This window comes from Rhea pennata, chromosome 5 (assembly GCF_028389875.1).
Source record: "Rhea pennata isolate bPtePen1 chromosome 5, bPtePen1.pri, whole genome shotgun sequence".
NCBI classification, from domain to species: Eukaryota; Metazoa; Chordata; class Aves; order Rheiformes; family Rheidae; genus Rhea; species Rhea pennata.
Genome location: NC_084667.1, coordinates 15,030,982 through 15,056,409, shown reverse-complemented (window position 1 = coordinate 15,056,409; position 25,428 = coordinate 15,030,982). Strand labels below are relative to the sequence as shown.

Sequence of the window (25,428 nt, the reverse complement as noted above, 5' to 3'; positions counted from 1 at the left end):
CCGGGGTGGGAGGGGCGAGCAGGAAGGCAGCCACACCTGGCGACCATAGAGACGCAGCGCCACAGAGAAAGTCCCCCTGCCGGAAGTTGCGTGCGGCGGCATCGTCGCGGCCGCATTGTGGGACACGACGATAGGGGCAGCCGCCCGCGCGGTGTCGGCTGACGGCCGCGGCCGCCGGGGCTCGGCCGCCGCCCCGGTAACCGTCTCACTGTGAAGTGTTTCTGCACAAGCGGGTGTGCGAAACGGTTACGGAGAGCTCCTCCGCCCTCCCTGCTGTCTGCAGCAATAGTAGCAACAAAACACGCCACACCATCCTAGCATCATTATATGCATTTTATTTAAGTCAACCAGTGAAAAAAGTTCATCTTAAAATTACAAATAGTGTCTGCACAAAATGATCCTGTAATACAAACCATACATTTCAGCAGTAATTTGATCCAGTAAGGTATGATCTATTAATTACAGCTGACCCAAGTGTCAGCTTTTGGCTGGTAACATATCACAACCTGGTGCTGTTGGAGTCACCCCAAATTTGCCTGCTGCTATCTGCAAGAAGCAGACGAGCCGAAGCTTTTCCAGACTGCACTGGCTGTCCTTAAGTCATGGAGTGTTTTTCGAACCCCAAGCCTAATTGTGCCTCCATCAAGAGATGGCCCCAAATTTAGCCAATAAAGCTAAGCCATCCATCCAAGCAATATTCTCAATTAAATGCTGTGGGAGTTCTGCCATGTAAAGTATACAAACAGCATAAATAGTATTATTTTAAGGCCACAGTCACTCATTTTAGCACATACTATAAATATTTCTGGCACTCCTCATTCAGGAAATAGATATATTATCTACAGAGTGTTGCATCTTTGGTATCCAAGTAGCACTGTAAATATACAAAATATTAGTACACAAGCTGACCACTTTTCTACAGACCATTTCGTGAATAACTTTGGCCTGAGTATCCTGCCCTGTTTCTAAAGGTATTTCCACAGTAAAGTTGCTCCTTTTATTGTTCTTTCCTTCTTCGTTTAAAAGATGTATTATTCAGCTTTCCAAATGAATGAATTATTCAGAAACAAGAAACGTGTTGAACTCTTGAACAGCCTTGCCTTTTAATAAAGAAGGTGTTACTTCTCTTTTAAAATGCATATACCTGTCAATAGCTAGTAAGAATTCTTTTAAAGGTTTATGCTTTAGAAATAAATTTGGGGATTTTTAAGCTACCTGGGTTTTGTTCTAATTACACCGTAACATCTGCTTCCTGAAACTCCAGCTTTTGATCTTGCTTGTCATGGATATTCTATGGAGGACTGCAGTGGAAAGACATGGGTATCAATACCAGGACGCTAACAAAATGGGGATTGAAGAGGCACCGTTCAACTAAAGCCAACTGCACAGTCAGCTCCGACTGCTGGAGATCCACCTGGCGAGGGCAGACAGTGCAGAAGGAAACCTTTGGACAATTTCTTCTACAGTTATGATCTGGAGTGGCTTTGGCAAAAAGGCAGGGTGCGAAGCATGGGCAACACCAATATGCACATCTCAGCCCGCTGCCATCCTGTACTTCTAAGGCAGACAGTTTTAGTGCACATTCAAGCACCGGAAATTACCCTGCAGGGCCTCTTCAGCCAAACAGTTTAGAGAGGCAGCTGTGAAGATGTTTTGAGGGGAGTGAGTATGGTAGAATTTATCTTTTAAGGAGTGAATAGCTAAACTGTTCAACTGGAAGTGATGGTGTGCATGGGTAACATGTGACTTGCACTCAAATGGTAAGTCATACTGAGTTGCAGAACAAAGCTAATGAGACCTGAGCAAGGGCATAATGACAGTTAATTGGAGAGAACAGATCCCTCAGAGCAAACCAAAATTCAATACCATAAATGAAGGGGTTGTAACTTCTCAGAAAGCTCTTGAAACGGTCTGGAAAAAATGACCCTGGAAGGAGCACTGTATCAGCAGAAGACCTTGTTAAATAGGCCTCCAGCACGGGCACCATTTCAGCAGGATCCTCTTCCAAAATGATTTGATTTCTTAAGTTGTTTCTTTCTACCCAAATGGTGGGAAAAATAAGGCATCAACCAAAAATTAATTACGATGAAAAACAATCCCCAGTAGCCATGGGAAAGCTAAAATCATAATATTAAAAAAAAGCTAATACTAAGTTAATCATTGCCATATTTTAGTTTTTTCGTCAGTCCTGCAATCTTCTGTTGGCCACATTTTCTGTTTCTCAAGTCATCTTCCTCACTAAAAACAACTGTCAGCATCTGCTGACATCATTACCAAAGAGCTCCACAAGTAATTAATCCAAAATTTAGTGACAGGTGTTACTATACTAAATAAGCAATCAAGAGAGAAGTAAGTTTCACATAACTGCATTTAACAGTGCTGCTCAGCAAATACCCTGAGTGTTAAGTGCCAGTTCAAGACAAGATAGGAACAGATGAATTCCTGCTGATTACATCCCTAGTACAAGGAAGTGCTGGCACTGCTATTCTCCCCGGACAACAGTAAAAGTACTTTTCATTTTCTCACTCTATAGGTAGTTTTTTGTTGGAAAGAAGCATTGACTACATCGGCAGAAGACTTCTAAGGTAAAGGTACAAAATACTTATTACAAATAGATACCCCTCACTTCAGAGAGATAGAAGACATTTCCAAAATATGTTCGGCTGTAAATTGGAGACTTCTGAGCTGAAGTAGCTTGATTCAGATCCAAAGCCAGAATCATTTCTCATTTGGATGTTTATCATCTATAGGTTACCATCATTTCCCCATGTGGGAACCAGTCTGCCATTTCTGACAGTGCAGACTGGTTTGCCAAGTTCCTTAAGTCATAAATACTGCAGGCAAGAAAGTACCTACCACTCTCTTCAGACACTTGTTTCTTGATACCAAGACTAATTCAGGCTGACAAATTTACTAAAATGCAGTCTATTTATTATCGTTGTTTCACTTCTCCTCAGGATATCTAGTTAAAATAGCTCAGAATAATTTCCTTTCTGTTTGGATTTGCACACATAGCTGAGTTGTCATTTGGTTATTTTGATCTCAGACCTTTTCTCAGTCAGTCCCTCCAATTCTCTAGTCATTTTGGTGGCTCAAGCTCAGCCCTTTGCAACTCAGCAGCAGCTTTCAGGTACCAAAGCGTTCATCCTAAATGCAAGCGCAGAAACTCCTGAATCTTTCCCCAGGAGTGTTCCTGTGCATGGGCATGTGCTTTGCTCTCTCCACCCCCTACGACAGGTACCCCCAGAACACGATCCACAGCTACCTGACAAAATGGAGTAGAAGGAGGATCGATTCGGTGGCCTGCTCCTGGATAACTCAAGAGCTCAAAATTTTCTTTTCCATGCTGGCGCAGACGTCCAATTGCCAGCTCAGCATATAAGGAGCTCTTCCACATACGATCGTCTTCTCCTACCACTAAGAGAAAGTGACCCTCGGCTTTTTCTATGGGGATTGTGCAAGGGGAATTAGCAGGATTCATTGGGTCGTCCAGAGCTTCAAAAGTGTCAAACACACCAGTGTCAGAAACACTGACCTTATTCATATTAAAACGCAGCCCAGGCAGAGTCATCTCACCATAATGGAGGTCTGCAACTGTGTTCGAGCTACAGCCGGAGATAGAGACAGCAGCCACTACTTCTGGCAGGAAGGTGATCATGGAGAGTGCTAATTCTGCCCCTTTCCCAGTCCCAATCACTCCAACTCCTGGCCCTTTCACCTTCAGATAAAGCGGTGGGGGAGGGGAACAGAGGAAGAAAGGAATACAGAAAGTATGCATTATAATAGGATTAGCCATTAAATGCCTCTGGAGTTGTGTTATACAGAAAAGGTTACATTAATCATTGACGTGACCAGTTGGAAGTCTACAGCCTGGAGCCAGGCTCCTTCCTTTAAGTGTCTTATTTTTTCAAGAACAACAACAGATGTTAAATCCATTAAAATAACACAGACATGATAGTTACGCTAGGCACAGCAAATACAATCACCTGGACCTCACCTAGTCCCAACTGCATATTTTGATCCAAATATTTTCTCTTTTTTTCCAGAACAGGTAGCAGGAAATTCAAGTACAGTCGATTGTTATACACATCTCAGGCAAGTAAGTAATCTTATACATGACATGTAAGAATCAGGAGAGTATCATTTAGTCTTAATCCTTTTCCAGTCTGGAAAGTAACACTGAAAGCAACTTCCTAAGTCATCAAATCGATTCCCCTGCTGATTATTAAGCAGTTTTCTACCATTTTTTCATAAGCTAATTACTTTCCATTTCTAAATTGGTATATCTTTATCACCATTGCTCCTGTTTGGAGGCTGTTCCAGCACTTCACTGTTCTAATCATCAGGAATCTTCTAGTTTCCAACATAAATTTATTTAATGGCCAGTTTTATATCTGTTTGTTCTGGAAGAAAGAAATTCACTCTCTGCAGTTATAAGCATAGTCACTTGTGTAAAACCTATGCTTTTTCTGTTACTGGGGCAAAACCTGCTCAACAGAAACTGACACTCCAAAGAAATTACTGATGCTACTGGGGCATGCTGCTGAATCCTCTCCAGTTCCCTGTCCAGGGAAACCTCGCATTACACTTACCTTCGGGTGACGCTGTAGAAATCTAGCTGCCTCCTCAAAGTACTCGAGTTTGAATTCTTTCATAACTTTAGGCAGATCTTCAAAGTCAAAGTAAGGCAGAGAAAGAGCAGCAAAACCACGAGTGGCCAAGAGGCTGGATCTAAATTCAATTAAACCCCCTTCATCTCCATACATGTCAATCACTCCTGGAAAGGGGCCATCCCCTATATTAAATAAAGAGAGAGAGAGGACAATAAAATTATCAGACAGGACACTACAAAGTATCTAATAAAGAGTGAACAGGAAACTATAGCAGTCATAATACATTTCTTATTACTACTCATTACTTCCACTTTCACAGTGGAGAATACAGAATTAGTGCTGTAACCTACTTTAGTTATTTCAAACTAGGAATAACTCCTTACCTTCCTGTAAAATATGTAAACATTTAATAAGCTTTTAAATTGTTTTAAATTTATTTTTCAATAGGCTTAACTTCTCATCTTGGAAAAAATCATATTCTTAATCAGATATTTTCCCATAAACAAGTCATACTTTAATTAGCAAAGTGTAAACACATTACTGAAGAGACAATTGCATTGAGCCCATAGAAATAAATTCTACAAGACTTGCACAAACTCTGGAAAAAAGTGCATTGAGAAAAACACAACAAAGGCAACGGGTGAAATTAGCTAGATTTACTAGCTCTGTCTCAGCACCAGCACTGCAATAGCTGGCAGCAGAACTGTTATTGTAGGTATGAAGAGACAGAAGGTAAAAAGTGAGTGCTGTGGGGGTATGTGGGTATCTGTGGCTGACACAAAGATATACATGTGGCTGACACACATATACATGTATATGAACAGTTCCACTGAACTGCAGAAATATTCAAAAACACATCTTTAAGTGGACATGCTTTTGCAGCCACAGTCTTGTCGCAATGTAACTGTCTGCCATGGCAGCAGAATTTGAGCTAACGGGTTCGGGATACTATCCTTACAACTATAAAGACCCCAAATATTCCCCCTCCCTCTTTTTTTTGACTGACCACCAGATGTCACCACTGACTCACTCAGATCCAGATCACTACAACTATCTAGCAGAAAAAAGACCTACTTGTGCAAAAGTGCATTAACACATTAAGTTACCTATATACCTATACCTATATATACATGCAACAATTAAAGAAAAGACCTCTGGCATTTTAAGGTACTTGAGAAAACAAATTTTTGGACGAGACACACTAGATTGTGGAAACGTCATAACTTAAAACATTAGGAAGTCAGAAAAGCACTGAAGTATGTTTTTCCTTTTTCTTTCAGTTCTAAAATTTTTCCTCAGAAGTTTAATATTCTACTAGGAAGAAAATCAGTCTGGTTACATTTCTTATCATGACGCTATGATCAAGAGAAATGTTCAGTTAAAAATAGTCAACCTAGATGGCTAGAAAACCAAGGTATTCACATATTTATCATGCCTACATAGAAAGTTCTCTAGTAAAAACATATAGTCAGAATACAGTCCAAAAAATATGTTTTTATCTCTTGTGAAGACAACTTTTAACTTATACAAGGATTCTGGACTGCCTTTATGAGTGCCTACTCATATCTAAGTACGCAGTTTCTGTACATACACCAAGAAGCAAGATAAACGGGACCAGACACTTTTACTACTGCTTTAAAAAATAAAATAAAATAAAATAAAAATCATAACTCTTATATCTGAAATGAGCAACCTCTTTTATATTGCAAACATAGTTTAAGCCACTCAGGTCATCTCACTTTGACTAAGGGCAGTTCGTCGCCAAGATTTCTATCTTAACAATACTAACATTTTTCCCTCCCTGAAGCACGCCAAGTATGGTGGTAATGTTGTAACTGGGTATTTCACTGAGAAGCACTTTGTGTCATTGAAGCAACAATTCTGGACTTTTCCACTGTACAACACTGGGCTTTCTAAAGTGACAAATGCAGCTCCAGGTTGCAGATCTCTGGATTCCCATTAAGCTTAACAAAACTCAGCTCATTCTCTAAGGCAGGATTCATCAAAACATCAGGGTCTCAGTGCTGGAGAGTCTAGAATGATGACAAAACTTTTCATCCAAAATACAAAGTTCAATTTCAGTTTTTCTTGTTTTTTTCTTCTTCAGTGGACTCTGGATCTGTCTAAATGGATAAAAATATTGTTGGTTTGGAAACCATTCACTGGAAAGACTTAGATCCATACAAACTAGTTTTGCTACACCAAGTCATTATAAATATGAGACAATTCAAGGACAATTCTACCAGGATAACGCTCAGCGGTTTTAATCGTGGCTTGAACGTTCAAACACCATGACACAGTGTAAGGTTTCATTTGCCAGCAACAGCAGCTGCCCATTAGAGTATCGCACCTCTTAAAACACAGCCATCCCACAGGTGCCACTGGCAGAACTTCCCCAGAATCTATTTTGTATTTATACAACCACTGAGGAATCACAGTAACACAACCATTAACTTAGCTTTGGCTCTAGTGTAACAGAGAGAGGGTGGCACACTTCTGTTTTCTATAACCTCCTTCTACTGCTCTGCTTATTGCCATGTATTTCACAGGGAGAAAAAATGCCTTTTAAAGTCGGTCCTACTCGGGGTAAGATCAATGCTTTTATGAAGAAAGCGTGTCAGCGCGTCTGGAAGCCCTGGACGGCGGGCAGCAATGTAGTAATCCTGCTGTCATTCAGCTGCCGCCTGTCCCGCGACAGCCGCGGCCCGCTGCAGCCCAGGCACCCCCCCACGGGCCTCTTTAGGTGTCAACGGGCAGGAGAAGTCCCCACGCCCGGCGGCCGGGGTCTCCCCCGCGCGGCCGCCGTCTGTTAGCGCTGGGCAGGGAGGCCGCGGGCCCCGGGGTCCCGGGCCGGGGCACTCACCGGGCGGCAGGAAGAGGGAGCCCCGCACGGCTCCCTCCTTGAGCCGGATGCGCCGCACGCCGGGTGCCGTGAACCACCGCTCCACCTCGGCCTTGGCCATCACCGGGCCGGGCATGGCGCCGGACCGGCTGTGGCCCTGATGCACCAGCACCTCCACCTTCAGGGGGGCGCCGGTGCTGCGGGGCAGGAGCCGCTGGTACGGCCGCTCCATGCCGGCGGGGGCGAGGCTCCAGAAGAGCCCCATGGGCTCCACGCCGCTGTAGTCGCCGCCGTGCGAGGCGTCAGTGCCCAGGTGCAGCTCTCCGCGGCCGTCGGCCCGGTAGTGCGCGCACGACTGGAAGAGGCAGCCGCGCTCGTCCGCCGCCACCGCCCGCAGCGTCACCGGCTGCCCCGGGCCCAGCCCCGCCACCCGCGTCTCCACGCGCTCGTCCGCTAGGCCGGCGGCGGGCGACACCGCCACGCTCACGACCCGCCGCCGCGGGGGCGGCGGCAGCGGCGGGGCACGGCACAGGGCCCGCGCCGCGGCGGCGGCAGCGGCTCTCCACATGGCGCCGAGGAGGCGAGCGCGGACACGCCGCCGCCCCAACGGCCACAACGGGCGGTGCTGCCCCTGCCCCCGCCCCCGCCCCCGCCAGGCAGCCTCAGCCGAGAGCGGAGCCACCGCTCCCGCCCCCCAACCGCCGTTTCCCCCCCCGCCAACCGCCATTTCCCGCCGCCAACCGCCGGCAGTGCTGCTCCGAGCGACAAGCGGCTCGTAAAGATTTAATACCTCGTTTTAATCCAGTTAAAAAAAAAAAAAAAAAAAAAAGTGCACACAGGCTGCATAAACACCCTAACGTAATTCACATACAGCACAAGCCAGGTTTATCAGCTACACCGGCTCAGTTTGGATTAGTAAGGCACACGTTTGCCTAACACTTTTTTTTTTTTTTTTTAAGTCAATAGGGCAAATTCGCCTTCACTAGCAACACCCAGTGCTTTCTCTTTCAAACAAATACTCGGGTGAAAAACGTTACTCAAAACCACTCCAGCAGGTCCCCAAGGAACGGGCAAGGGGGCAAGGGCAGAAACTGAGCTGGAAGCCCCTGGCAGCGTGGGGCAGCAGGGATGGCAGGACGCCGCTGCTACGGCCTCGCTGCCCCCTTGGCGCCAGCCCGAGGGGCTCCAGGAGAAGCGGCTGTGCAGCGGGCAGTACCTTGGGCCTGTGCCAGGACTGGCGGCACCTCCGGGATGACCCCACACACGTCCGCCTCCGGAGGAACCCAACAGCTTATTCGCAATTATTCTTTGTTCTCATTCAGAGCCACTGAACAAAACAAACGTGACAACACCAGCACCTTCATCTGTAAAATCACCTAACACAGATCACAGCTTACTGCACGTTCCTGACTGCGTGCCAGTGAGGTGTTTATGAAAAAAGGCTCTGATCTGCCGCCAAGCATCCACTTGTGCCTCGCAGTGAGCCTTGGGCTCTCCCCCCCACGCCACCATCTTGCCAACTAGCAAGTGCTTCGAGGCTGCACACATGGGGAAAAAGGGGGGCTCGATATAGTGCCCAGCCCCGGGGTAACAGATTATCTCAGGCTTTTCCTTCCCATGAGCTTGCAAACGTTTGCTCCCCTCAACTGCAAAGAATTCGCTTTTCCAGTTGCGATCGTCCTGGCCCACAATGAACAGGAAGCGACACTCAGCCCTCTCCAGCGGGATAAAGCTCTGGCGGTCAGGCCCTTCTAAGGGGTTGCTCAGGACGTCGATGATATCCGCCACCCCCGACTCGTTGACCTTGATGCGGCTTATGTTGAAACTGAGGGGTGGAATGGTGACATTCTTGTAGCGCAGCACGGCGCCCACGTTTGCCACCGAGCCATTGATGAGGGCAGTGGCAGCGATGCCCTTTAGGAAGGAGGCCATGGAGATACACAGATCGCCTCCTTTGGAGATCCCAAGCAACCCAATTCCTGGACCTTCAACCTGGAGGGCCGAGAAAGAGAAATCACAAGCAATGAACCATTTAAAGCACTGCCGTGTTAACAGCAGCCTCCATCCTGGCCGGAGGTATAGGCTCCTAACGTCCTAAGCGCAGGGCCTGCATATGGGGGGAGGGCCTGGCACAGCTCTGGGCTTGGTTCATGATCATAACCCCTGCTGAGACTCTAGCAACATCCTAATAAAACTCCCAGGCTCAGTGCTGAAGCATGTGTAGAGAGCACAGCTCTGTTTGCAAAAAGCCATGCAGAGAGGCAGCTCCAGATTCACTTTGCTTATCAGGCAGCTCAGGAAAGCGGAGGGAAGGGAGAGAGGAGGCCTCTTCTTCAAATGCTTTCTTTCAGTGGAAAAATGTTCAAAATCAGTAATGACTATGACACTGTCATTTAGTTCTCCTAAGGTACTTCTTACATTCAAACACTGTTGAATGTAAGTTCAACATTCTTGAACTTGATTCTCCTACTAGGAAGGGATATGGGGTGGCACCCTAACATGGGGTGGCAGGACTCTGTATCAGCTGCTCTCTTGTTTCATCATTATGCATGGTGTCTCACTCACACTGAAAAGGAAGTATTTTGAGGTAGCATATTCATTAGAAAGTATCTTAAAAAAATTAACATATTAAAACCATCATTTAAGCCAATTTTAAGATGTTATGGAGTTACATAGTTATAGAAAGGTTAGCTTCTTTTTCTTTTCCACAGGCAAATTAATCAGACTAGGAAAGCTAAATGATTTTACAGGTGGCTGAATTCCTCTAAGAACACTGGAAGAAGGTTAGCTAATATCACAATTGCTCCAGTATCCAAGGAGCCTCAGGATAAGAGGCTCTAAGATAGCACCAAAATTTCATACCTTCGATACCTTATCATTAGCACAATAGGCTCCAAACCCACTGACTCTGAAGCATGGAAAAAGGGAAAAAATATTTATGGAACTTTGCAACATGTAAATAACACAGTGGGGCTTATTAGTGGAAGCATTAATGGGAGGCTGGAATGCTATTTGCAGGAAGAAAAAAAGAAGGTTAAAAAAAAGCAATTTTCAGGAGTATTTGGACAAACAGTAGCACCAGAAGTTAGGCCAAGGGTGACTGAAAGGCAACCAAAGCCTTAAAGTAACTCATCTTTTCGAGGTTGGGGATGGTATTTAGTTTAAAGGTGAGCTCTCCTTGTACAGTTCTAGTTATTGCACACCTATTTGGAAGCAGATGCACAACACAGCAGGGCTCGCTTACAAACAATGCAGACTTAAAAAGCTCACAACCAGCTACTAGAAACCACATTCCCAAAATGCCAACATTTGGACTGACTATAACAGCCTATCCAATATACAGCAAGACATGCACTCTGGTGGACTTCCTTGAACCACGGATCCCAGAGGCTTATCGTGTGTTACATGGCTGAGAAGGGCATTTAGTTCCAAGGGCATTCTACAAAGCATAAACTCCAAAAAATCTCATCAGAAGTTTGATAAGCCCTGAGGTAACTGGTTCTCTAGTGATGACACAGGGTTGAATGGAGCAGAAATTACCAATATATGACCCAGGTGTTACTGTATTACCCAGCCAGTTCAAAGGAAGAATTAGAGTAACTGCTAGAGAACCATTATAATGGGAGTAAAAGATACAAAACAGACTATTTAGGCTAGCTTGAACAGAGATGCCATTTTAAGTACAGCAGCTCTGCCAGAGCTGCAGTCTTGTAGTAGAACCGAGTATGTGTCCTGTTTCATTTTGCAAAACAACAGAATCTAGTCCTAACCAGTTTAAAGGTTGCAGGAACTTTGGCCAATCACTTGGCTATACCATAAAAGGTCAACGGTCGACCCCTAACGAATGAGAAGAAACTAGAACGCTAGCAACAGGACACACATGTGCAGGATAGGAAGACGGAATGATATAAAAAGAGGAGCTGGGACCCACCCCGTGCGGCAGTTGGCAGAGCGGAGACTCCCCTGTTGCCCAGCGCTGATATTTGCCTATATCTTGCTTGCTGTAATTAATAAAATTCTTATATTGGCTACACTGACTGAGTGAAATTTATGACAGTCTGACAGGACCTGATTAATGAGAGTTCCCTGTAGTGGAAGGATGTCAATGAACAAGCTGACCTGTCTGTGTTGCAGCATGTAGTTTACGGCTTCTTCAAAATATTCCAGGTAGAATTCCTTCATATCTTTGGGGAGATCTTCATAGCTGTAGTAAGCTAGAGCCAGCACAGCAAAACCATAGTTGGCCAGCAGGCATGCCCTGTATTCAGGGAGTCCTCCTCCTGTTCCATATATATCAATTACTCCTGGAAAAGGGCCATTTCCTGCCAAAAAATAAAAAATAAACAAAATAAAATGTAACAACACATTAATTCATAATTTTTCAGTTATATCACAAATTAGCAGGTCTGGGAATGTGTCTCTTTTAAAAAGATAAAAACAAACAGCAGTAGCAGAACTGGAACTAAGGGTCCTAAGTTCTGTGTCAATTTTCAATAAATGGCTGAATTGCTTCAAGATTAAACAAGACAGCACAAAATAGCAAGCCAGCTAATGTTTTAGTTAACATCAGGGAATCTATATGGCTTGAAGAGAAGGGATCCCCTGGCAGTCATATCTAGCTATCTATATCATAATGAAAATGTATCAAGCTCCCTTCAAAAATATCCAGCAGTTTCTCCCCATTGCATCCCTCAGAACACTAATCCAAAAATCTCATCTTCTGATGGTTCCAGCTTCTCAGTTTCAGTGTAAATGTACTATGGCCATTTTAATCTGGCACTAAGCAGGAAGAAAATATTTGCAACCAGGCTTGCTAACCCGGTGAGTGAAGTTTTAAATTAGGTTCATCAGGGGGCAGGGACTGAACTCTAGAACTGAGAGGAAGAGCTGTAAACTAATGAGGAAGTATGGAAAAGAGGAGGCCCTGAGAGAGACTTTCCCATTCCCGCTCTAAAGAGGAGTGAGGCTTTTCTCAGGTGTCTGCACACTAATGCACAGAGCTTGGGCAACAAAGAACTGAAAATTCACATGTAGCCACAGCAGTACACAGCAACCAGGATCAAGGAGGCTCTCTGGGATGACAGGTGTGATTGCAGCACTGTCATGGACAAGTATCGGCTGTTTATGGTGGTATTGCTGGAGAAGTACAGGGACAGACAAAGAAGAAAAGGGAGAGACATGCCGTGCAGAGGAGCTCCTTGACTTGCACAAAGCTCCAGCATGAAACCAGACCCGTGCCCGGGGAGGGTGGGATGTGTGTTGAAGGACTGTTACAGACCACCCCACCACCAAGGGCAGACAGGAAATGAGGCTTCCAAAAAACAACTAGGAGAAGTCCAGATCACTGGACAAAGAGGTAAACAAAGCTTTGGTCAGGCTGTCTGGGAACTTCACAGACCTTGGCTGTACCAGCTACAAAATGACCAAGTTCTGGAGCTGGGGAAGGCTGGAAAGCAAAGCAGCAGAGTTAGGACTCTAGACTTTAGGAGAGAAAACTTCAAATTATTCAGGGAATTACTAGCTGACTCCCCTGGAAAACACTGAAGAAGGAAAAAGTGACTCAAAGACATCTGATACCATCTCCCACACTACTCCCACTTGGAAACTCAAAGGGTAGTCACCAATGGTTTGATGTTCAGCAGGCAGCTAGGAGCAAGCAGATTACCTCTGGGGTTGTTACTGAGGCACAAACTGCTCAACACATTTATCAGTTGCTGAGTGGTGGCACAAAGGGCATACTCAGCAAATTTGCAGATGACACTCAATTAGAGAGAGCACTGACCCAAAGAATGGCAGAGCTTCAGTCCAGAGGGACCCTGATGAACTTAGGACTGGGCCAACAAATATATCACAAAGTTCAACAAAGAGAAGCGTAAAGTTATTTGCCGGGGCCAAACAGCCCCCTGCCCTGGGCAGCAACTGCCTGGAAAGGCCCTTGGCCTTACGCTGGACATCAGCCTGAACATGAGCCCATAAGGCAAACCCCGATGCTGGGAAACATGTGGAGGAGGGTGGCCAGCAGACCGAAGGGGTGACTGATGAGGCCAGCACCCAGTGCCAGCTCCCGGCTCAGGGAGAAGCACTGAAACTGGGGAGGGCTCTGGTGAGGCTCAGGGCCTGGGGAGCAGGTGGCCTCCCTGCACAGCCTCCAGCCCCTTGGACAGAGCCAAGCAACATGCACTGGGTGCCCCAAGAGCATGGGCCCGGATAAGACACCCATAGCAGGAGGTGGCATCCGCGGGAAGAAGGCCAGCGCGGCGTGGGGCAGTGCAGCGGCCAGCACTCACCAGGAGGCAGGAAAAGTGTCGCCCGGATCCTCCCCTCTCGCACAGGGACTCTCTGCACCCCGTCCCGCAGGAACACCCGCTCATGCTGTGCCTGCGCCAGGAGCTGCCCGGGCGGAGGCCCGTGGCCCTCAAACACCTCTACAAGCAGGTGCAGCGGCGTCCGCACATCCCGCTTCACCAGCCGCTTGAAGGGTTTCTGGGGCTGCAGAGCCCAGAGCAGCCCCATGGGCTCCAGGCCGGAGAAGCTGCCCCCCGGCAGCGCGGGGCAGCGGGCGAGGTCCAGCTCCCCGTCGTCCTCCGCCTGGTACCGGGCGCAGGCCTCGAAGAGCTCGCCCGTCTCGTCCTGCAGCGACGCCCGCAGCGTGACCTGCTGCCGCGGGCTGAGGCCCTGCACGGCGATGGCCAGCGGCTCGTCGAAGAGGCTGCGGGCGGGCGGCGAGAAGCGCACGGCGGCCGCCATGGAGGCTGGGCCGCGGGCGGGCACCGCCCCGGCGCTGCAGCCCGGCGAGCCGCGGCGCGGCCGGCAGAGCCGCCTGGGCCGGCGCGGGAGGCGGGCAGCCACTCGCCACATGGCCCCGCGGCGGCCTCCGGGCCCCGGCGGCGGCGGCGGGCGCGGGCAGCTGCGGGCACCGCCCCGGCGGGGCGGGACTGCCCGCTCCCTCCGCCCCGACGCCGCGCCGGGGGCCGCGGCCCGGCGCCGCTGCCTGCCTGCCCGCGGCCGAGACCCGGCCGAGGTGGGAGGCAGGCGGGACAGCACAGCCTTGCTTCATGTCCCCTTGCTGCATGCTCCTCCATGCTGGTGCCCCGAGGTGTGGGCAAGATGGGTCACACCTCTGGCAGCCTCTGCCCAGCCCTGGCAGCCTCGTGGCCTGGCCATCTGGCATTTGAGTGTGTGGTCTGATGTCCAGCCCTCAGTGCATGGCAGCTTCTCTTGTTGCTGAGAATGGGACTTCTCAGCACACAGATCTGGATTCAGTCACAAGCTCGGTTATACCCTGGAAGAGGTCCGAAGGAAAAGGCCTTAAAGTCTAAAACAAAATCCCTTCTGCTGCACCCCTGATGCCCCAAGAGTAGAGGAGGAGTGAAAGTGCCAAGACCCCATGTCAGAGACTCCTGTGGTCCCCTCTCCCTACTCGAGCAGCCCAGCACCCAAGGTGAGGGGAAAGAGAGTGGTCCAGATGCGAAGATGCCTGCTCCTAACCAAAGCACAACAGACTGCTCCATGGAATTCAAATTTATTCTCTTTATTTAAAATTCTTGCCCCAGTGGCAGAGCAGAAAAGGTACCGTGTTATGTGGGAGAAGATCACAATGACTGTAAATTTGGCAGAATGGCTTCCTTTAGGAACACAATGTCTCAGGGCCAGAAGTATCCACCAGCACTTCCTTCTGAAGGGGAGACAGAAGCAAGGCACAGAACTGGGTCTCCCCCCTGGAAGACCCAGTTCCCAGCAGCCTGAGAGCTCTTATGCAGAGATCCCCAGTACCCCAGTCCTGACATGCCAAAATGGACAGTTCCTGCACCTCAGCAATCAGACATGATTCCACTTCTCATTAGTGTAAACATGAGGCAGCATCAGTCCTGAAAGCTAACCGGGAAGTAAGTTTTCAAAAGATATGTGTTGAAGGTAGCATATGCATATTGTGGCAGAGTTTCGGAAAGTACAGACAAGTATTAAAAGATCATAAAACAGGTTAGCATCATAACTGTGTATTTTGCATATGCTCTATTTGATCAAGGGTTAATGCAAATATATTTGCCATGCCTTTCCTTTGCACTTGAGCAAAAAAGTGTGGGAAAAAAAGAAAATGCAAACCCAGTTCTTCTCTGAGTCAGGGGTGTGCAAAGGCATGAAAGATAGTGAGATTGTATGGGTGCAGCTGTGAACAGGGTTTAACGTCATAAATATAAAGAACCAGTTAGATCAGGTTGTTCAAAGCTTTATGTTTCTTGCACATTATTTGTCATTTAAATATTTGTTGAAAAAAGCCTGTATCTTTGGCCAAGCATGAATCTATGCTTTAGAATTAGCCTTGAGCTCTCCACCCAGGACTGCCCACTTGTGAAAAATCGGATGCTTTCCTATAAGGTACAAAGAGAAAAAGGGAGGGTAAAAGCAGTGCCCTGTTCCAGAGTAGGAGAGAATGTGAAAATTTTCTTTCCCTTGAGCCTTCAAACGTTTGCAAGTTTCAATAGAATATTCACTTTTAACAAAATGATCATCTTCTCTGGTGATGAACAGTATATTTGCCTCGGCTTTCTCCAGTGGGATCAGGCTTTGCTGGCCAGGAGCTTGGAAGGGGTCAGTAACGATGTTAGAACAATCAAGAATATTGGACTGATTGACTTGGACACGCTTTTCATCTACAGGCAGAGTGGGGATGATTTTATCCTTGTAACAGAGAGGAATAAATGTAGTGGCCACTGGACCATTGATAGAAGCAACAGCTGTGATATTCTTCAGGAAGGCAGCCATGGCGAGAGACAGTTCTCCTCCTTTGGAGTATCCGAGCAAGCCAAGCCTTGGTCCCTTTACCTGGTGAAGAGGAGGAAATCCCCATCATTACTGAGCTGGAAAGCACAACAGCTAAATATTACTGGAGGAAACATTGTATAATGCTGAGTGTTTGCACAATACTGTAAAGGAGAGGATGGCAAGGATCAGTTTTTCTGCTGGACGATTTGTAGACATCTCCCACAGACAAACTGCTCCCTGGGATAATAGAGAATAATAGAGATAAAGTGAGGGGCAGTTAGAAGAGGCCACTCCTGGAGCCCAGAGGTTAGCCAGAGTGTTCCTACCTGTGAGTGCCACAGCATGTAGTTCACTGCCTCTTCAAAGTATTCCAGGTGGAATTTAGTTGGGTCCTGGGGTAGATCCTCATATTGGTAATATGCCAGGGCCAGTGTGGCAAAGCCATGGTTGGCCAGGAGGCTGGCTCTGTGTTCAAAAAGACCTCTTTCAAGTCCATGTATGTCAGTAATCCCTGGAAAGGGTGCTTCTCCTGTAGCAGACAAGACCAAGAGCAGTATTTCCTGCAATAAGTCCTTTTAAGGTTTCCTCAGTTTAGAATGCATCAAATCAGATACACAGCAGGAACTGCAGAAGAGCATAACTGGGGGAAGGGACATGACCAACTGGTCATAGCGGTACTATGTCAGCAACTGAAAATACAACAAGGTGTGTTGCAGATGAAAGACTCAGCAACAAAACTTGCTAGGTAAGACACAGATCTTTACCTGTGCTCGGAACTGGCAGTATTTCAGCCTCATGGGCTCCAGGCTAGAGAAGGTGCTCCTGGCCACATTGGGGAGTGGGTGAGGCCCAGCTCCTCTTAGCTTCAGGAGAGCCACTGACATGGGAAAGCTCATCCCGCCCACCCTGCAGGGATGCCCTCAGTGTGTGCCATCCTGCCATGGGCTCTGACAGAATGGTAGCAAGAGTACTTTCCTTGGGGCTTTCCACCTTTCTGTGACCTTAGGTGAATTGCTGGGTGGTGTCCAATGTCAACATCCTCTGAATCAGAGTGTGTAGGGATTACTGTGCAGACAGCATTCCCAAGAATGCAGAATCGTGAGTGGGACATCTCAGTGCAACTTGAGCACAGTGAAACTTATCTAAAGCTGTGTAAGAGAAACACTGGCTACAACTCAAGCTTACAGTCTTGTTAAATTGAAGACTGGCTGTGGTGGCTGGATGAGATTAAACTCCTGCATGCCTGGGAAGCCCTTCAAAGTGCTAGAGGCTGCAGCAAGGGCCTAACATTTTAAAACTTACATCATGCAAAGGGAGCAGGTTTGGCGACACTGAGGAAATGAGCCAGCATTTGACTTACTGTAAGCAGCTCAAGTCAGGGTGAGCAGGAAAGTTTGGAGACAAAACATCTGCAAGTCTCTGTAGTGGCTTCCTTCCTCCATCTTCCTTCTGCCCTGGTCAGCAGGCAGGGGTAGAGGTGAGGCAGGAGAGGAGCCCTGGCCTAGTGGGATGCCGAGCATGTGAAACCAGCTGTCCCTGTACACCCTGGTAAGGAAGTGTCTGTGGAGCTGCCCAGCACATACTGCAGTTTGGCAGGGTCTTGGGCAAGTCTTACACGACAGTGCAGAGTGAAAATCCTTTCCAGGAGCAATTCAATGTTTATCTTTTCCTGCCTGAAAGCTATTTTCCCTGAAAATGTTCTGAAAATGCCCCTCCATCTCCTTCTTTGCACAGACCAATGTTTGTGGGTCAGCCTCAACCTCTGGTTCCGAACACAATGAACCATGGTTGACATATGAACTGTTGCTGTCTCAGAGTGAGAGGGAGGATCTCCCAAGCCCTCCCAGTGATGAGAACTGCTTAGTATTTCACATGGGACTTTGGGCCAGCCTGCACTTTGGGCCAGGCTCTGGACTGCACCACAGGCAGCCACCACCCTCTCCCTAGCTCCTTAGCCCCAGAGGCCCTCCAGATGCATGCATTTTCACTTGATGCATGTTTCTACACATTTTCAACCTCAAGCTCTGGGCATTAAGAGTTACTTCTCTGCCAGCTTCTGTGGCCCTGCCCTGGGACCTACACAGCCAGAGTGAGGGAAGGAGGGAAGAACAGGCAAATTCACAGACTTCTTTTGACGGAGATCAGGGAAGAGCTGGAGCTTGCACTGACAAAACATGTTACTCCCAGGAAAAGCATCATGACTGGGGCTGGTACTCACTGGGAGGCAGGAAAAGCGTCGCCCGGATCTTCCCCTCTCGCACAGGGACTCTCTGCACTCCATCCCACAGGAACACTCGCTCGTGCTGTGCCTGCGCCAGGAGCTGCCCAGGCAGAGGCCCGTGGCCCTCAAACACCTCTAGGAGCAGATGCAGTGGGGTCCGCATGTCCCGCTTTACCAGCCGCTTGAAGGGTTTCTGGGGCTGCAGAGCCCAGAGCAGCCCCATGGGCTCCAGGCCGGAGAAACTGCCCCCCGGCAGCGTGGGACAGTGGGCAAGGTCCAGCTCACCATCATCTTCTGCCTGGTACGGGGCACAGGCTTCAAAAAGCTCTCCTCTCTCATCCTGAAAGGATGTCCGCAGCATGACCTGCTGCCGTGGGCTGAGGCCCTGCACGGTGATGGCCAGCTGCTCATCGAAGAGGCTGCGGGCAGCTGGTGAGAAGCGGATGGTAGGGGCCAGGGAGGACAGACAGCGGATAACTGCTGTCCTGGAGGTCCATGTGGGGCTGCAGTGCAGCAAGCTGGGGCCAGGCTGGGAGAGCTGCCTCTGCCAGCACCGGGTACCTGTGCAGCGCAGGAGGTGGGCAGCCACCCGCCACATGGCTCCGCCACCCCTTGCTTTCCCAGCAGCTGCACTCAGGTTAGGGCTTCTCCTGCAAATGCTGCTTCCCACACCTCCCTGAGGGGAGGGGACTCCTAGGCAGGTGATATGGGGCCCACACTGTGCCGGGGAGAAGAGGCTGCCTGGCAGCCTGTAGCAATAGCTGCAGCCCAGTCAGAGCATGCAGAGGGTGGGCAAAGCAAGTCCTCTGGTATCACAGGAGCTTCTCCAAAGGGCGGCAGCTTTGCCCAAATCCTGGTGGCTCAGTGATGCCCAGGCTGTATCTCATCACCCTGTCAGATAAGCTGTGGCAAGCTTCCCAAAGGCAAGTGCAAACGCATGATGGGATCTTAGAAATAATCTCCCTTCAGCCTGCTGGTTATTATCTTTACAGGATCAGACACAGAAGAAGGTGTAGTTGCAGCCCTCCTCCCTAACCCCACACTTATCTCACAGTCACTGTCTTTCCTCTCCCAAACTTGGCCAAGCTGCAGGCTCCCTATGGAAAAGAAGACCCCTTTGCTGCCTGCAGGGAATTGGCAAACCAGTCTGGGAGCGCTTTAGCAGCTTCCTCAGGCCACCTTCTACACTGATGCTCCTGGAGAGCCCAGTCCTATGATGGGGTCACGAATGCAGCAGGGCATCATCACCGAGGAGCTTATGCTGCACTGGGGCAGACAGAGGCTCCCACCCATGCCCTGACTATGGGGGTTGCAGCCATCTTCGCTTGGGGCTGGCTCTGGACGTGGGGACTGTCAAGGGACAGCATGGCAAGCCCTGGTACAGAGCTCCTCTCCACCACTGTCAGTCACAGCTCCTGCCCCATGGGCCCTGCAGACCCTGCTGCCCTCACTGCCCCAGAGGCCCCCACTCCCACAGCCAGCGGATGTTGAAAGACACCTCCTGCTGCAGTAGGGACCACGGGTGGGAGCTCAAAGTGGCCCATGTGCCAAGGGAGCCTTCTGCTTGGAGCACCAGCTGCAGCCAAGGGGCAGGAAGGGACCACACTCAAGGCTCAGCTCCCACCTTCCCTACGGGCAAGATGTTCTGCGAAAGGTTGTGTGGGACAGGAGCTTGCCTGGCTCAGCAGGGGCATCCTCAGAGGGGCTGGCGCTGCGGCCAGGGCTGGCTCTGCACTGGTGTGGGCACGAAGGAGCTTCTCAGGAGAGAGAAAGCCCAAGAGCCTGGTGCCACATGCCTAGCATCTCCTGGGCCTTCACAGTCTTGCACCTCTTGCCAGATGCCAGCAGCTGGCGTGCCCATGGGCCAGGATCTTGCCTCCCTCGCTCCCACTGGCTCTGCTTACCCCACCCAGGGAGAGCAAATTACCAGCACTGAGGACAGGCCCATGGGTATCAGCCAGGCCTGTGGGCAATGTGGATTACAAAATGTGCTGGGTGGAGAAGGGACAATGTGCTCTGACTGAGCACGCCCATGGCAGAAATGAAGAAAGGGTGGTGAAGGGTGCTGCGCTTGGCAGCTTACCCTGCTGTGAGAAATAACCCAATAATTTTTCTGGAGACAGGATCTCTAGTGAAGTAGATTCATTTGTGATTGCAATGGTGGGCTTTCTGCAAACAGAAGCATGCCGAGGAAATACATCATAGCCTTATTCCCACCACTGAGATCTTCCTCTGTTTCCTCGTTGGCTGAGTACTTCAGGTTCACAACCTACCCGACGCTTGTCACAGCTTTCTTTGACCAACTGTTTAGTTTCTCCTTTTTGGAATTATCTCATTTCACAACTGACTGTTACCTTGCTTGAGCATATCCATTACGGGACCATCTGTTTTAGCATTCTAATCTTTTGCTATCACTTCTTGCTTTTGTAGTCTTTTGAGTAGTGGAATTTTCCAGTACTGATTTCCTCCTTCTTTACACTTGTGTTTGTTTTCACATTTCAAAAGTGAGTAACTGCTTCAACTTAAGCTATTATGGTGGAGGTTTCCACTGCAAAAACACATCTTTTAGGCTCTTACTTCTCACACCCGCTGTGCCAGGCTGGCAGGGAACGAGCTGAGAGTCACCCCAGGCCAGCTGGTTGCTCAGGGCAGCAGGAGAGGGGCACTGCTCCCCCCCCAAACCCCGGACCCCAAAAGGGTGAGGGCTTGCCTTGGCAGCTAAGGAGGGAGAAAAGCCACAGCCCTGCTGGGGCCGGTTTGCTGCCTGCTGGTGTTGGGTTTGGGTCCACATAGCTGGCTACCATGGTGGAGGGCAGGGAGGCTCTTGTGGCCTTTCCACCAACATGGTCCTGTCACCAGGGCCACAAGCCCTCCCTGGAGGTGAGGACAGCAGGGGCTGCACAAGGGGCTGCTGCCAGCTGGCAGTGAGACTACAAAGCAGCTACTACAACCCCGGCATGGTGAGACAGGCAAGAGGCTCAGCCCAGGGGCGGGAGGGGGGGGGCAAAGCCCAGGTGGGAGGAAGCCAAGACAGCACAGCCTTGCTTCATGTCCTCTTGCTGCATGTTCCTCCACACTGGTGCCCTGAGGTGTGGGCAAGATGGGTCACATCTCTGCCAGCCTTTGCCCAGCCCTGGCAGCCTCATGGCCAGACCGGTTGGGAATGACGGTCGTACTGGTGGGGAATGGGAAGGAGGGAGGGATAGGCACTTTCACTGTCTTCTCTTTACAGAGGTCAGGAAAGGCCTGGATCTTCTTCTGACAACATTGTTTCTCCTAGGAGAAACAGGAGAAAAGCATTGCATTTTCCCATCCAGTGTGGGAACTGAAATTTTTAAGCAAGCGGAGCCCTCACCTTGGCTCGTCAAGTGGTGTGAAGTTCCTGACCACCATGCTCATGTATCCTTTTGTGCTCACTGCTGCAGGGAGAGGAGTAAAGGCCCTGGCATGTTAGAAGAGACTTGCTCCCACTCTCTCTTAACGTTGTTAATATGAATATGGACAGCAGGGTCCTCTAAGGGCTGCGTCCACAGAGAAAAATTAAATCTCTGCCCTTCCAGGAATAATCTGTGCAAGAGCTGAAAAGCTGACATTCAGTCAGCCTAACCCCGATCTAGATGTTGCGCTCCTCAGGGAACCACAAAGGAAGAGCAGCCTCCTCAGGCTCCCTGACTCCTCCTGGAAGATGTTGGCAGAGCTGTGTCCCAAGCCAAGCTCCCTGTATGTGTGTTTGTGGCTCTGACGTGAGTGGAAAGACATCAGCGAATGCTCAGCATTGTCTTCCTTTGCAGTACTAGTAGTTAGAGGTGTTGGGCAGAGTCTCAGCCATCTTCCTTTCCCTGTGGAGATTGCTCTGTCCCTCCTGAAAAGGTCAGATGCAAAATAACTGGCAGGACACTCAGCAGCAGAAAGTCAATATCATCTGTGTATGAAGAAAATCTGTCTTAGTGCTAATAATTGGCATTTTTTTCAGCATTGTATTTAAGGCCTGCTGGCAGAGGTGGTCTGTAGTGAAGGTGACTTGCCTCAGTCTCCCCTTCCCACCCCTGAACCAGCGCTTGATCACCATTTGGCCCATTTATTGGGCAGTAGAACATGGATTACAAAATATGCCAGGCGGGGAAGAGCCTCAGGACATCATTCTGCACTAATTCTCTCTTATCAGTAATGATCTCTTATACAGATTTCTCATCCTAATGCAAAGTAGCAAATGAACCACATCCACGTTGGAGAATTTTGTAGGACACAGAACGGCTTCTTGAATGGCCAGACTGTTTTGGGGTCAGGAGTGGGAATTATTGGCCAGAGCATGTCCTTCTAAAGGGGACATGACCACAAGGCACAGAAGGCAAGTAGCCCTTCTAGGGAGAAGAGTCAGTTCCCAGCAGCCTCAGAGCTCTTAACCAGAAGCACTGACATCCATTTTCTAGTATCCCATATTGTACACTTCTGCAGCACTTAGTCATGTTTCCATTTGTGATGAAACTGGCCCATGTCATGCAGGGGAGACATCAGATGCTGTATAATGTAACTGTAGCTGCAGCTCCATCAGAGCCTGTGTAATATGGTGATTTTAATGGCTAATGCCTTTCTCTTGTCCAAAATTGCAGTCCAGCAGTCCTCCCTTTCTCCTGGGGCCCAGCCCAAGCTTTGTGTCTGTCTCACATTTGTACACTGGCACCATGCTCTCAGTCCCACTGGCAGAGCTCAGCTGGGTGGTGTGGAGATGACTGAGAACTAAGCTGGAGGACATTAAAGACAAAGGAGATCTAGCATGAGGAGAGGATTAGTAAAGGGCATGCATTCTGGCTTCCAGTAGGGAACATGATCCAAGCAGGCATCATTATAAGCTAAGAGAAATGGGCAAAGAAAGATTTGTGTCTGATGAGTGTTAGAGAGCACAGCCATACCAATACAGAGGGACCCCTGGACCACGTGTATTGCTCTCCTGCTCTGTCCTCACCATTGGGGTGTCTTGACATCTGATTTAGCAAAGACCTCGGGCTGCTGGGCAGAACCAGGGATGCAAAAACACCCTTCTTTCTCCTGCCTGGCGTATGTGAGTCTTTCTGCGTTACTAAGGTAGCGCTTGTACCACCTTCTGCAGCTCTAAAGCTTGCTTTTTTAATACTTATTTAATACTTACTTGCCTTCAACCTTTCATACCACAAGTGGCACAATTGTTTATACATTCCTTTATATCACTCAACACCCTTTTTGATAACAGGCAATTCTATAATCATATTTATTCTGGAAGCACATCTTCCAATTTTATATCTGTTCAATCTTGATATTGCCTATGGCATCTGGATCAGTTTTGCCTTGTCTTTACCCCACCTTCTAAATTTAAGCAACTTAAGGAAGAGAATGAGTCTTGTATTGCATAAATTTCCAAGGATGTTGCTAAAATATCATAAATAACAACGGTTAGGTCATGCTTTTAAAATAAGAATAGTAAGTCCAGTCAATTATTGTCTCCTTATTGCAGCTTTAAAAACAGACAAATATATTTGATTAATCCTTTTTAACTCTCCTGACCTATATATTACTTTTGAAAGATGTTTTTGCTGTTATGTCAGCTACATAACACAAATTCCCCCTTGTGAGAGATTATGGCCTAATATTTTATTAACATTTCATACACTATAGTATGTATAGTGATGATGATAGCAAAACTGAGGATCACAGGGATCACACTGCATGCCCAAGACCAGGTACCCCGTAATCCTGTTTATGACATATACTGTGCCTCACTACAAATTCTATTAATGTAGAAAAACATTGAGTAAGGCTTGAGTATAGTTGTATAAAAGATTTTAAAAGATTCCTACAAAGTGCAGTTTGAAGAAATAAGTTCAAAAAACCCATGCTGATATTTAAAAGGAGAGCATTATTAAACAAACCAAAAGCCCAGGCAGATACACTTTACGAGGAACAGAGGACGTTTGACAGAACTGAAGTACCCTACAAGTTGCCAGGCAACTTCTGTAAACAGGGCCAGGACAAGCACTGGAACACCAAAGGAGCAAATCCTTACTCTGAAATTAAATGCATCTCATGCCTGTTAAAACAAGACCGGGATTGCAAGAGCCACAGCGAGAAGGTAACTGGTAAGTCTGCCCTAATTCATAGTTGACTTTATTTTTTTTAATATATACATAATTGCATGCATGCACACATACACACCTGCCCATGTAGATATAAATATACATTTTATTGCCAGTTTCACTAGCACTTCCACGAGATTTCAGTACAATCTGACAGGATTGGAGCGAACAGTAAATGTTAGTAACAGGGAGGGTGATACCACATGGGGCACAAGGAGTTGCTGTGTGTTAGTAGTTCATTGACTGATGCCTTTCAGGGTGTCTGACTCAAAGCATGTCAACAAACTGAAGAAGTAGCATTGCCACTTTTTGGTTGAAATGTGTTATATAAAATGAATTCAAAGGCCTATGTATGTCTCTAAGAAACACCTTTCTAAATAGAAATCTCAGCAGCAACACCAGTGGATGCTAACAGTTGGTTCCTCCCAGCCTGCACAAAGTTGTTGCACTACCCTTATTCCATTCTTCATTTGCTCTTTAGCTTTTTTTTAATCATTACTAGAAATTTAGACTTTAGCTCAGCAAAGCATTAAATATAGGTTGAAGTCCCATTTCAATGGGCATTGAAAGGTATTTAAAAATAGGCAGCTTCATGTCCAGCTAACTGTTCTGTGCTGTCATCACTGTTTACTGTTGTCAGTCCTGCTGCCGTTGTTGTATTCTTATGCAAAGTGATGTCTCCCAAATGGTACAGTCTTGAAATATAACTTTGAAAAATAGGAATGGAATGTCCAAATTAAAAACACAGAAACTGGTGATAGCTCCCTTTTCTTTCAGAAGGAATGAGACTGATCTTCCTCCTCATGCTCACTGATCCGTAGGATTTCAATCTCGCAGAATAACTGATAGAGCTCTTCAAACTGATAGCTATGTTTTAAAGGG

At 48.0% G+C, this 25,428-nt stretch overlaps 3 protein-coding genes across 3 annotated transcripts; all 3 read right to left on the bottom strand.

The window, feature by feature from the left end:
- Nucleotides 1–315: 315 nt before the first annotated feature.
- LOC134141540 (acyl-coenzyme A thioesterase 5-like) lies at nucleotides 316–8,062 on the bottom strand. The gene is made up of 3 exons (XM_062577822.1): nucleotides 7,477–8,062; nucleotides 4,593–4,795; nucleotides 316–3,718 (listed from the first exon to the last, which is right to left on the bottom strand). The coding sequence occupies exons 1-3, from the start codon at nucleotides 8,021–8,023 to the stop codon at nucleotides 3,143–3,145; spliced, it is 1,326 nt and encodes a 441-aa protein (XP_062433806.1). The 5' UTR covers nucleotides 8,024–8,062; the 3' UTR covers nucleotides 316–3,142.
- A 169-nt stretch (nucleotides 8,063–8,231) lies between these two features.
- Nucleotides 8,232–14,226, bottom strand: LOC134140755 (acyl-coenzyme A thioesterase 1-like). Its single transcript, XM_062576322.1, has 3 exons — nucleotides 13,743–14,226; nucleotides 11,575–11,777; nucleotides 8,232–9,447 (listed from the first exon to the last, which is right to left on the bottom strand). Exons 1-3 carry the CDS (start codon nucleotides 14,200–14,202, stop codon nucleotides 8,842–8,844), a joined length of 1,269 nt encoding a protein of 422 aa, XP_062432306.1. The 5' UTR covers nucleotides 14,203–14,226; the 3' UTR covers nucleotides 8,232–8,841.
- A 1,530-nt stretch (nucleotides 14,227–15,756) lies between these two features.
- LOC134141064 (acyl-coenzyme A thioesterase 1-like) lies at nucleotides 15,757–18,800 on the bottom strand. Its single transcript, XM_062576973.1, has 3 exons — nucleotides 18,437–18,800; nucleotides 16,545–16,747; nucleotides 15,757–16,278 (listed from the first exon to the last, which is right to left on the bottom strand). Exons 1-3 carry the CDS (start codon nucleotides 18,798–18,800, stop codon nucleotides 15,757–15,759), a joined length of 1,089 nt encoding a protein of 362 aa, XP_062432957.1.
- Nucleotides 18,801–25,428: the final 6,628 nt, after the last annotated feature.

What these genes read in the sequence shown, in the direction of transcription:
- LOC134140755 (XM_062576322.1), bottom strand. Translation starts at nt 14,202, where the DNA reads ATGGCGGCCGCCGTGCGCTTCTCGCCGCCCGCCCGCAGCCTCTTCGAC. An exon ending in GACACTTTTCCTGCCTCCTG is followed by an intron (nt 11,778 to 13,742) that starts GTGAGTGCTGGC and finishes ATTTTTTGGCAG; the next exon opens with GAAATGGCCCTTTTCCAGGA. An exon ending in ACATGCTGCAACACAGACAG is followed by an intron (nt 9,448 to 11,574) that starts GTCAGCTTGTTC and finishes TCGGCCCTCCAG; the next exon opens with GTTGAAGGTCCAGGAATTGG.
- LOC134141540 (XM_062577822.1), bottom strand. Translation starts at nt 8,023, where the DNA reads ATGTGGAGAGCCGCTGCCGCCGCCGCGGCGCGGGCCCTGTGCCGTGCC. An exon ending in CTCCCTCTTCCTGCCGCCCG is followed by an intron (nt 4,796 to 7,476) that starts GTGAGTGCCCCG and finishes TATTTAATATAG; the next exon opens with GGGATGGCCCCTTTCCAGGA. An exon ending in TTCTACAGCGTCACCCGAAG is followed by an intron (nt 3,719 to 4,592) that starts GTAAGTGTAATG and finishes CTTTATCTGAAG; the next exon opens with GTGAAAGGGCCAGGAGTTGG.
- LOC134141064 (XM_062576973.1), bottom strand. Translation starts at nt 18,800, where the DNA reads ATGCTGCGGACATCCTTTCAGGATGAGAGAGGAGAGCTTTTTGAAGCC. An exon ending in GACGCTTTTCCTGCCTCCCA is followed by an intron (nt 16,748 to 18,436) that starts GTGAGTACCAGC and finishes TGTCTGCTACAG; the next exon opens with GAGAAGCACCCTTTCCAGGG. An exon ending in ACATGCTGTGGCACTCACAG is followed by an intron (nt 16,279 to 16,544) that starts GTAGGAACACTC and finishes CCTCTTCACCAG; the next exon opens with GTAAAGGGACCAAGGCTTGG.